General features: G+C 38.7%; 1 protein-coding gene across 3 annotated transcripts in view; it reads left to right on the top strand.

Annotated features, from left to right (window-relative positions):
* LOC114466230 (tumor protein p53-inducible protein 11-like) overlaps nucleotides 1-12,586 on the top strand; it is a 70,110-nt gene that overhangs the window by 44,578 nt on the left and 12,946 nt on the right. For all 3 annotated transcript variants that reach the window (XM_028451828.1, XM_028451826.1, XM_028451829.1), the window contains exons 2-3: nucleotides 1,153-1,290; nucleotides 12,525-12,583. In XM_028451828.1, coding sequence (XP_028307629.1) covers nucleotides 1,162-1,290; nucleotides 12,525-12,583 — 188 coding nt within the window. In that variant the 5' untranslated portion in view covers nucleotides 1,153-1,161. The remainder of the gene's footprint in view (nucleotides 1-1,152; nucleotides 1,291-12,524; nucleotides 12,584-12,586) is intronic.

Genomic DNA, 12,586 nt, shown 5'->3' with positions numbered 1-12,586 from the left:
ACTTGTTGTCGATCCAGGAGTTACTGGTATGAAAACCAAGCCCAGTTCACAAGTGGTATCATAGAGCGAAAGTAATTGTCCCAGCACTGACCTGAACCAAAGCCTCCCCATTTATACCCAGCAGTTAATCAGTTGTAGCTGGAGACCAATCAGCAGCAGAAGGCTGCTGGGAGGGAGGCCAAGATCTCCTGCCTGCCCTCTAAAATAAAACCCCATCCTGACAACGTGGCTCTTTAAGAAATTTGCAGCAGGGACTACGTGAGAGTAGGAATGTAATGGTATTGTAAGTAATGCAGTATTTTGGTTTTTAAAATGCTTGCAATAATGCCGTGGCCTGTGATGATATCAAGTGGGATATCACAATACTTCCGCAAGTGTAGGATTCTATTGAGTGAGTCGGTCTGAGAAGCAAACTACATCTCCCAAGATTCCCTGAGCAGTGCAGGAAGGGCAAGTTGAGCAAAAAATCTTCGACTTGGTCCGTCCATCTTGTGATCTCCCGGCTGCTCTACTGTAGAAAGACTTTTAAAGAAAATAAGATGACAAAAATACTACAGGTATGGTTAAAAATGGTAGCCGTGGTCAATATCATTGGTGCTTGCAGCCCTTGGTGGTATCTCCACACAAATCTGGTGTATGTAGCAAAAGTCACGAGTAATCCTGCATTGACAAGATAATTACAGGAAAAGTACCATTTATTTAATTTAGGATTTTCTTTTTTCCCATATCCTCTGTACTGGAAACCTTTAAAATGTGATGGAAATTATCTATATTTTGTTAAATTGTTGTGAATCCGAACACTTTATTTTTATGAAAGAATTCAAAGTCAAAGGAGTATAGAATAGGATAGGTCAATCAGGGTAGTAAACAGGGAACTTTAGTTTCAGCTAATACATATTTGTGTGGTGTTTCAGTGGTTATGTGGTAGTCTGTAAGGTTTGGGTTTCTCAGCAGACCTGCAGACTACATTCACATGGGTTTTTTGGGTTGTTGGGTCGCTCGACACAGATGTCGGCTCTATAGTGAGAGGTTATAGTCAAACAGAAAATCTAATAAAGTGCAGGGTATCTTTTACGGTCACTGTTATGTAATTTTAATTCAGTGTTATATTGCTGCTGACAAATTCTGTTTCCTGTTTCATCACTTTTTCAGGTGTAAGCCATGGCGTCTAAACCTCACCCTTCTCTCATGAAGAAGCACAGTCAAACGGACTTGATAAGTCGTCTGAAGAGTCGGAAGATCCTTGGGGTTGGTGGTGAGGATGACGAGGGCGAAGTACATCGCTCAAAGGTCAGACGATTACTTTATTTGCATTCTTCAAATGTTTTGTGACCATGGGTGCACATAAGTGCTGCGCACCACTTTCCTGGTATATCATCAGATATACAAATATATCTTTTCAAAATATCAAATATTTATTTTTTGTATTTGGTTTTTCAGTCATTTTATTAAAAAGCCTAATATTGTATTGGGTTTTAAAGAACAGACAATTAGTTGGTCTGTTTGTATTCATTTTCAGTTTAAATTAAAATAAAATGTCACATTATCAATACAGCCCTCTATTCGTCTTCCTGTGAGTTGGTTATGATTTTTTTTAATTGTTTTAAAATATTTTTTAAATTGAGCACTAAGCAACAACCAAAGCAACAAGGGCCCAAAAAACCACACCAAAAAAAATATATACACCTTTGTTTACAACAATTAAGCCTAATACATAACTCATTTCCAAACTGAAACAAAACATTAAATGAAGGATTATCAGGAAAGAATAGCCAAAATAAAAGGCGATCCCCATTCCGGATCCACCCCCGGGCGTCGTATTTGCAGATCGTGAGCGTGTGACTCCTTCACGCGTGTTTTGGTTTGGTCAACATGTTTAAATGTGCTGTCCTCATGTAAAGTCTAATAGACAGACACATGTACACTTCACAGTAGCTTGTGAGGAATGGATTCCTTTTATTAAAAAGTTGTGTCTCTTAAACTGAACGTAGAGACAGTCTCTCGTCTCTGCCCAGTCTCTTGCTTTCACTTACAGCATGTATATGATACGGTCAATGTCTACTTGAATTTTCCATACCTTTGTTTTTTCGTCACCCTGTGACTTTGGTAGTAGCAGACTGTGCTCAGTTGATAGCAAAGAATTGTGATATAAAATTGGAGTTGACTGTGGACGCATAACAGAGATGTTGAAGACGTGTTGACTTAAGAGAGACTGTAATGTTCAGTGTGGACTAGCCTCAGCCTGTTTTTGCAGTTGGTCCAAAACTCAGTTAAACAGTGATCAAACTGTTAGACGGTGATCTGCTGTGGCAACTCACAGAGGAAAAAAGGTAAGGATGTTGAATTTGTGGTTTCGTTTTTAAAGCGGGTCATTAACTCACTCAGTGCCATTGACGAGATAACTCGTCATTTCAAATCCAAACGCTCAGTGCCATTGACGAGACATTAGCGGGTTTTTTCATGGAGATTACTAGAAAACACCCTGGCGGAGGTCCCTCATCAATATCTAAGCTGTGGGGTGTTGCAGTGACCAACTGTGCACTGAAGATGGCAGCAGTGCACCTTTAGATGAGAGATTAGCCACTGATGCTACCCAGCAAAGCAGGAAGAAGCAGGAACGAGTGAGATTACGGCGCTACAGAGTGATATTGTGATGTATCCATTAGCTCACAGCTCCACATACTAACACAGAACATGTGTGGACCTGAGTGGATTATTGATAATGTTGAGATGGTGAGATAAAACCATCAACTAACCGGGCCAAACGGGTCATCCCTGCGTGTCCGGGGGGGGGGTACAAAATACCCCCAGCCTGTCAGCTAGATCGCAAAATAATAGGTGACACGTAGGAGGTAGCAGCACACCTTTGGATGAGAGATCATCCGTGCTCAGCAGAGCTAAGAGGAAAAGGAGGAAAGGCATTTACGAGACAGAAAATGGCGCTACGTACGAGGGTTGACGTTCCCAGCAGCGCACACTCAACCGGAGCATGTGTGGAACTCATGGATAGTGTGGCGATGGTGAGATAAAACAATAAAAAAAAAAACGGGGGAACGCAGTGACACTGCATGTCCGAGAGGAAGAGGAAGTTGCGTGTGTGTGCAGAATGACGGGAGAGAAACTTGGACGAACGCCAAAATACAGTAAGAAATACATTCAACTCTGACTCAGATAAATAATAATAATTTTTCTATCAAAAACCTGGTCTCAGTGTTTTTTTTTTTTTGTTTTATATAAGGAAACAATGTTCAGATGTTAGAGTTGTCACCAAAGCAAAAAAATAGCTTTAAAGTCACTGACGGGGTTTTTTTTTTTTTTTAGAAAAAGGCTGTTTTCTCAGCTTTTTGCTCTGAAACTGAAGATTTGTGTAAAACTTGCTCTATTCAACGGCTGATTCCAAAAGAACGAAACGAGCCAGAAACAAATAATTTTTTTTGATGAAAGTAGAGGCTTCAATCTTTCAGAATATGGTGTCAGATTTCAGATAGTCATAGTAACAATACGGCTGGCACTGAGGGGGGTAGAAAATCTGAAAATGGCTGGCACTGAATGAGTTAATTAATACTTTTCTACAAGTCAGAGCTCAGATTGAACAAACATGGATCAGAATCTGTTTACATGCGTCTCTACTGACCATCACACCAAGTGTTCCAAAGTTCAAAGTAAAGTCCAAAGACAGGAGATACCATTTTTCTTTTGTCGATTTTTTTAAAAAGAAAAGGGTTTCTTAACCCCTGTTTTTCTTTCGTCTTTCTTGGTTATTGGCATGTTGTAACCAACTTGAATAGGTGCATATCACCACCTGCTGTACATGTTTTATTTCATTACTTTCAACCTGCACCTTAACCCCCTCTCATGTAGTACTTGTTTTTAAGATAAATTGTTTTGTTTTATTTAAAGTGTAAGCACACCCTAAAAAGGTTCAGTCCGCGACTCACAGACCCCTCTCTCCCCTTCCTCCCCGCTGCTCTCTTGCCCTGCCTCCAAACTTTCCAAAGTCCCTCCCTCATATACCATATACCATTTTTTTTAAATGGTATATGGTAAATGGACTTGATTTATATAGCGCTTTATCACCACACTGAAGCAGTCTCAAAGCGTTTTACATATCAGCTCATTCACCCAATCACTCTCACATTCACACCAGTGGGACAGGACTGCCATGCAAGGCGCTAGTCGACCACTGGGAGCAACTTAGGGTTCAGTGTCTTGCCAAAGGACACTTCGACACTGTGAGCTCTTCCACACAACTTGCTGCAGCTGTCATGCGTAATTTAATGAAACCCTTGAAGAATCTTCTTAGAAACTACAGGCTGACGCAGCTGAGCCACACACGCACTGCACTTTTTTTATGAAATACAACAAGAAACAGACACTCAGTGCGTGAAGTCAATAAAACTGGTTAAAGCCAAAAGACCCGCAAACCTGAGTGACTGAGCAGAGACAGTGCTGTTGTGTGCGTCACTGAGCAGAGGATGTGTGTGTGTAGGGGAGGGGCACTCTGATTATCGTGCAGAACACAGACACAGTCAGCACCAATGAGGATTTTCATTCAATCCGAGCACAGATATTGACTCGTGTTACTCGGCAAAAGTGCTTTATCCATCCCGAATATTTGTTTCAGCTGAGTGTCCGGCTCAACCCTCGTTCATACTCTAAACCAGGGGTCTGTAACCCTTGGCACCCATGCCACAGGTGGCACGCCATGGCATAAACACTGGTATTCTGGCACTGCGCACTCAGTGCGATGACGATCCCAGCTTTTCTCTTCTTCTTTGGTTTTCCTGACTTTTGAGTGACTGCTCCCGCCGATATTCTCTGTAGCGCAAGCTGCGATCCCGCTAGTCATGCGCAAAACATTTGGCTCTGAGCCAAGTCTCTGTAGTGAATCAGAAAATTGGACTGAATTGTCATCATTCCAGATCCTCCGTAGCCCGTTGAAAACTTCTCAGAGCAGCAGTACAGAGGTGCTGTGGTTCCCCATACAGCCTTCTAGCTTCCTCTGCCACCGACAAACACCACTCTTTTCCAGCTGCTACAGCTGCTGCAAAGCCGATTCAACGTCAACCTATTCGATGACGGATGCTCCGCAGCGGCCAGCCGCGACCCGTCACCCGGTCAGTGCAATGCTGCGTTTAATTATCATCCGGTAACACTAAATTTGGAAAATTTTAATTAGGTTTTGGATTGGGCTGGATGGGCAGCACTCTATGCATGGCAGGAACCACATTGTGAATAGTCGTTTATACTAGTTTGTTTATTATGTAAGTATTATAATATTGAAGTAAATAGTTTGTTTAAAATTGAGGTATTATAATGTTAATGTAAATGGTGTTCTTTCAGAATTGTTGATTAAAAACACATTTTGAAGTGTACTTTTGCTTTCTTTTTAATTTCTATCAATGCATCTTAACAGCTATGTGTTCACATCAAGGTTATATATTTTGTTCATACAAGAATATATAGTTTCCTCATATTGATTCTCTGTGAGACCTTTAATGCCTTAAATTAATTTCAGAGGTGAGGTTTCTTGGATTATTTATTTCTGGTTAAAAATGAAGCTGACAGATGTTTCTCTCCCCATTCTTCCATATTTATTATACACATGTTAATACAGTAGGAAGTTTGCTCTATAGAAGTATGTGGTTGGCTCTTAAAATAGTCGTTTGGGTGTGCTGGTGCAATATGTCTAGCCATGGAACAGCTCCTGCAGAGAAGTACGATGTGAAGACCTCTCGTCCATAGCTGTTAGCTGTGGTCCTGAAGGAGTCACCTGTGGCCAGATACCTGCACAGTTAACAACATAGAAAAGCTCAGATCATTGATAATCAGATATATATAATGTGGGTGTGTGTGTACGTGTGCATAAAGGTGGAGAGATTAGAGAGAGAACAGGCCTTTTCTCTCAGAATGTGTTGCCAGATGACAATAATTAACAGTAGTAAATAATAATGATTTATGAATTATTAATAATATATGAGTTAAAAACAAAAAATATTGTTAATGAAACAAGCCTTATCTCCCAGAATAGGTTTCCAGAGAACAAAAAATAACAATAGTAAATAATTTATTATAATGATTAACTTTTTTTTTAATTGTAATATATTTATGATAAAAACAATAATAAAGCAGGCCTTATCTCCCAGAATAGGTATCTCCAGAAACAATAATGTTAATAATTCTGCTTTTAAATTCCCTTGGGATTAATAAAGTATCTATCTATCTTTATTGTGTATTTGAGAGATGTGTCTGATGAATCATGGCATCTTCAGTTGCTTATGAAACTTACCGGAGACAGACAGACAGTCGTTTGGCTGCAGAGATGGAGCTCCTGTAGTTGGTATCCTGCTGGAACATCTGTGGGCCAATCAGACCCAGCAGGTCGTGGAATCGGGCGCTGGTCATCCACAGGTACCGCTGGAAGCAGTCATCATCCAGGTGTAGCTCCTGAAGCAGGCAGTGAAGCTCACCGAGTTGGATGTGGCGCTGGTTAACCTGGTGAAGCCAGGAAAGCCAACGTTTCTTCCCCTTCCGAGGGTAAGGAGCAGTGAATTGAAGGGGTCCTCCATAGTTGATGGTGGAAACAAACAGAGCCTGGCTGTCGCCTTTTTGGCAGTCTGATGGGCGGAGCTTCGCTTCAGACGCGAATATGAAGCTAATAAAGAAACATTTTTTGATCCCGCGAATCCTGCGGAAGGTTTCGCCCAACAGACGCGAACGATCCCGCAGAAAACGCGTTTGGTCTAAACGCAGCATAACAGGTCCACACTAATCTGTAATATATTGTCGTTCACAATATATTGTCAAAAACATTCTCACGGGTAAGAATATGTCATCTCACGATAGAAATGATAAATACCCATGTCGGAAATTAGCAGGGCCACGGGCCATTTTCCCTCAATTTAGCCAAGAATACCCATAAAAACCTTATTCCAGGGGCCAAAATTCTCTACAAGTTTCTTGTCAACAACTTATTATTCTCTGGAGGCAAGCGCTGTTCGTGGCAGCTCCGCAGCGGAGCCTCCACGGTGTACACCACCGCCGCTCCCGCCCCCTATTTGTTTATGGTCAGATTTAACACTTGTATGGAAGAATAAAAGCTAAACATATCACACGTTGTGTGAAATAAATTTTAGCATAAATAATAATGTCACTATGCATCCGTCCCAACTTGTGAAACGCTATATTTTTTAATTATATTTCACGTGTTCACAAGACAAAGCTGGTCCCATTAGACTAATGTAACTATTGATATTATTACACCAAAGATTACTGAATGATTAAATCATCAGCTTGATCTGGTTTAATTACAGGAAATCAGAGTTATTTATTAACCATAACTTTATGTAACTCATTATCAAATAAATGAAACAAGATTCAGCAACAGTGCAAACACTAATGAAGTTATTTGTGCTTTTCATGTGCTTTTTTTAGAAAATGATTTCATTTTTAGTGAGGAAATAAATAAATGACATACAATAACACTAATAGAGTGACCCACATGCACTAATATATTCCATAAAATATCAACTCATGAACTCTTTGAGTCAGCAGATATTGTAGCCTTTTTAAATGTGTCTAGTGTTGATGTATTCAGATTTATTTGTGTTTGTAAGGAACCTGTTTACATTTTAAGTTGGGGATTGTTTTATTTATTTATAGTTTTTTTATTTATCATGATTTTTATTGTTATCGTGATAAATACCAGAAATTATGGGACTATTTTTTTTTTAGTCCACATTGCCCATCCCTTGTCCACACAAATACATAGTCCTCTCTTTCCTCCAACTTCACTCATTATTGGCGATTCAATAACTAGGAACATCAGATTATTTAATGCCATTACACACTGTATTACAAGTGCTACAGTTCACACTATTTAAGATAAACTTAACCAAATGCTACCCACGCTGCCAGCAACTGTTACTAAAATAGTGGTACGTGTAGGAACAAACAACACCACTCGACGTAAATCGGTGCTGACCATGAGCAAGTTTAACCTCTTTAACGTATTAGAGATGTGTGGAAAATCTGTGTTCATCTCTGGTCCCCTTCCTACGCTAAATCAAGGTTTAGAATGCTTTAGCCGTCTCCTACAGCAGCTCGACCTCTTATAATCCTCCATAATTTCACTTTTATTAATAACTACAACTTTTTTTGGAAACATGCTGATCTATTCCAAAAGTATGGTCTCCATATGGACTATTAAATATCAGATCCCTCTCATCTGAATCTCTGTTAGTGAGTGATCCTATAACTGACCATCAATTAGGTTTGTTATGCCTCACTGAGACCTTGTACAAAAATAAAGATTATGTTGCTCTTAATGAAGCCAGCCCTCCCAGCTATGATAATCACCTCGTTCCCCTTGAGAGTGGTCAGGGAGGGGGAGTGGCAGCAGTTTTTTTTTACTGTAGCTTGTCAGTCACCCCAAAAACTAAACTTAACTGCAATTCATTTGAAAGCCTCTCACTTGGAATCCGTAATCCCAAAAGTAAAACACGGGGACACTCTATTCTATCTCACTGTCCCGCTCTGTTCTCGTCTTTCTGTCCACTAACCCCAACCAGTCGAAGCAAATGGCTGCTACCTCTGAGCCCAGTTCTGCTGGAGATTTCTTCCTGTTAAAAGGGTGTTGTAGCTGATGCTTGTTAATGTGGATTTGTTGGGTTTTTTCTTAAGAATTTTATATTTTGATAGTGCTTCGAGATGACTATTGTTGTAATTTGTGCTATATAAATAATGTTTAATTTAATTCAATGTGTAACATGAACTAACACACACAAAAATGGGATGTTTCTGAAAAATCTGAATTGTGGAGTAGCACTTGCTGTCTGAACAGAGCCAATGATAGTGGAAGCATTATTTGACTGGTCTGATGAGGTGGTCAGTTTATAATTTGGCATAAACAGCATAAAATAATGTATTAATTCTGCCTTGGATGAAGTTCATTTCAGGCTGCTAGGTGGTGAAAATATGTGCAGGAGATTTTGGAACTTTGGATTTCGTTCTTACTATCATCTGAAGCACAGTTTAAACAACACAGCCACAATATCTTTGCTTACCATATCCTTCCCTGTATGAGCAAATATTTCTGTCATTCCACAATTAGTCTTCATCCAATAGAGCACTATTGAAATGTGTTGGACAACATCTCTGAATAAGATTGTGAGCTTAGTTGAATTTGTTGTGGCAATGACTTTTACAGTTCCTCAACTTAGAACAAAGTAGAACCTGGTAGTAGAAAGGTGTACCATTCGAAGTCGCCACAGTTGTATGTGGGGCGATTCAATTACAGACTCCTGGGCCACGTGCAGCTCAAGTTTACACGGTTTTACACAGTCAGCACACAAGTTTACACAAGCTGCGTTAGCCTTCAGATTTAAAACATTTTGCCTTGACCATCTTTTTTTGGCTTTGAAATTTAAAACTAGTGAGAAAATTGTCAGTTAAACCTGACTGATGTTCGGCTTTAAAAACATGCAACTGTTTTCTTCTTAAGCCTTTTTTTTTAACTATATTCATGAGATGTGTTGGACACAGATCTAATAAAATGCATCACTGTAGCATGGAAGCTACTATAAGGCAAAGAAGAAATCCCTGCAGAGAGTGGTGAAGGCTGCACTGAAGACTGTTGAGGTAGCATCATAAAGGATCCTACTGATCCTCATCTACCTTCAGGAAGACTGCTGCAGAGCATTTAAAGCTTCATTCCTGAAGCTGTTACTGTTGAACTCTGGTGCAACTCTGTAGCCCTCATTCCTGCACAGTTGCACTAACACTTCTGCTGCTGTGATACACAGGAGTTTTTCTCTTTTTATTAATATATACACTACCGGTCAAAATTTTTAGAACACCACACTTTTTCCAGTTCTTTACTAAAAATTATTCAGTTTATTGTATCATTGCACTCTGAAATGAAAGCATAGAACAAATAAGCGATTTGAGTTGAAAAAGAAATCATGGAATCAATTTATAGACCAAAATGTACAGTGTTCCAACACTGCTAAGTATTTCAGTAAATTAGGGTGTTCTAAAACTTTTGGCAGTGTATATATACAGTGTATATATATATATATATATATAAGTATAATATTTAATATGTTTAAATTCTCATTTTGCTATTATGTTCCTTTCACTGCTCTGATCCACAAGCTCTTTAACCTCTGTTAACATTCATCTTTTTCAAAATACATCCAAAACAAATCTCATTTTTGTTGTATCCTTTTCAGTAGTGTGACAGTGTTCATCCATTATATTATAGATCACTTGGACAATTTTTTCAGTCAAGTTAATTTTTTCAGCTACTCTAAAATTGGAAGTGATGAAGACAAAAGTAATGGATTTTTCACTGTGGGATTTCTTTGAATTGTTAAACAGAACTAAGCTGGTGTCAGGTTTCCTGTAAAAATTATTAAACAGAAAATGAGTCATTGTCTTGTTTTTAAGTGTGTGTGATAGCATTCATGACTCCAACAGGAAGGGAAGAGCTCTATTTTTAAACTGGAACACTGATTTTGAAGACAGAGTTCAATGTATCAGAATACTCAGTGCAGGATCACTGGGCAGTGGAGGATAATGACCTAAAAATGTTTTCTTTTAAATCACGTGGTTGATTACCCGTGTGTGTAGAACGTTCTTCTGAGAAATGCATGCACTATAACAAGGAAGCAGGCCAGCAGAGGCAGTGTTAGGCTGGAGGCTCTGTTCTCGTAGGGAAACGCAGGTACATAGATGCATCCTTTGATGGAATCAGTATTCGTTAAAGGCTATGTGCTACCACAAAGCATAACTAGTTCAGGAATAGTTGAAGGGAAAGGACTTGTTTGAGAAGTTGACTTGGCCACTAAATTCCCAGAGCTATATATATATAAAAAAAAAAAAAAAAAAAACTAGATTCCCCAGAGCATATTGTAAATCCAGAAATGTAGGGTGGAAAGTGAGTGTGATCCATAGATGCGTAACCTTGCCAACATGTTGGTGCAGGTATGGCAAACTGTTAAAGGTGAGGTGGAGTTGATGCCTAAATGTGTCCCAATTGTTTTGGAAGAGAAACATATATTGAACATGAGAAGCAGAGTAGTATGAGAAGCAGTGCAACTATAAAAGCTTTCTTTGTTGTAGAAAACAGTTTTGACATTTCTTCAACCTGAAATAGTTAAAGCTCTGTTAGTTTGTAGCCCTGTTGTGTCTCTGATTGCTTGACATCTAAGTTTTCATATCGTCTCATTTTATTAGTCTTATTGTAACTCGTCCATCAACTATAATGAACAATTACTCAAAGAGATCACCAAGCCTAAGATTCTGCACAGCAGGTCTGAATCCTGTTGTCTTGGTGTTTTCAACCCACCTTGCCTCACACGTGAGATTTGTTTTAGTCTGAAGTGCTGTTTCAGATTAGCAGCTTTTCACTTAAACGACTACTCCATGACTGCTGTGGCACATTAAATCCTTTTTTTTGTTATTATTATATTAAAGGTTTCCCTGCATATGCTCTCACTGAGAACATTAGGCAAACAGAACCAATACATGTGATGTAAAGACGTTATTTTTGTTTTCTATAATGCCTTTTATGCTTGTTTACCCTGAGTTCATTGCACAGTAATATCATGAACTTTATATATTTGGGTTTAGCTTTGGATAACTTTAATAATTGTCTGTAGTGTGAAATCCATAGTTTTTTTTTTTTCTAAATTCTCTTTCTCTATATATGACTGTGGGACAGACATAAATTAGAATAAAATAAATTTAAATTAAAAAAACAACAAAACAAAACGACGGCATAAAAAAAACCACACAACAAATGTTGGGGGAAAAAAACACCTCTGACCTCATCCACCAATCAGGAGCAAGCATTTCCTCTACTAGTTGCTATGCATCCCCACTAATTAAATTAACTCTCAGCCTTATTTATTGAGTATTATTAATTTGATCTGTGGCTCTCAACCTGTTGATTGTTTGATGGGCGAGGCTCAAATGGCTCTTATGATGCTAAAGCATGCCGACCCCTGCCCTACATTATTCTAAAAGCCTGTATTTTCCTTATCAAAAATAGAGTAATATTTATTAAGTTTAAAAATATTATTTTTATTAATGAAAATGGATTAGTTACAGTTGTGTTTATGAATTTAGACAGTAATTGCACAGTTGTTTTAAATGTCTGGCTCTAAACCTAAATACCTCTAAACACTTAAAAAAAGGTTTTTTGAGCAATGCTTGAAGGCATTCTGTGGTCTGACTGTTAATTCTATTTGTATGGCGATTACAGAATGTTACATTATGGTATGGATTTTACAGAGACAAAACCAGAGGGTGGAGCAGCACTGTTATCAAGTTATGTAGATAACCCTATGTAGAACTAATTAAGTTACAATATAAGTGACAGGAATGATTGTATTCATTACATCTTTAACTGTATTTGAAAGTTTTTGTTCGAACACCCATTGAAGCAGAACCTAATTGGATTTAATGAAATACAACCTCAAAGCTGGTTAATCTTTTTTCTCTTCTCTGCTCTCTCACAGATCAGTCAGATGCTTGGGAATGAGATTAAGTTCACAGTGCGGGAACCCATCGGCCTGAGGTG

This window comes from Gouania willdenowi, chromosome 6 (assembly GCF_900634775.1).
Source record: "Gouania willdenowi chromosome 6, fGouWil2.1, whole genome shotgun sequence".
NCBI classification, from domain to species: domain Eukaryota; kingdom Metazoa; phylum Chordata; class Actinopteri; order Blenniiformes; family Gobiesocidae; genus Gouania; species Gouania willdenowi.
The sequence above is the reverse complement of the archived record's forward strand: the minus strand, read 5'-3'. Positions and strand labels throughout refer to the sequence as shown.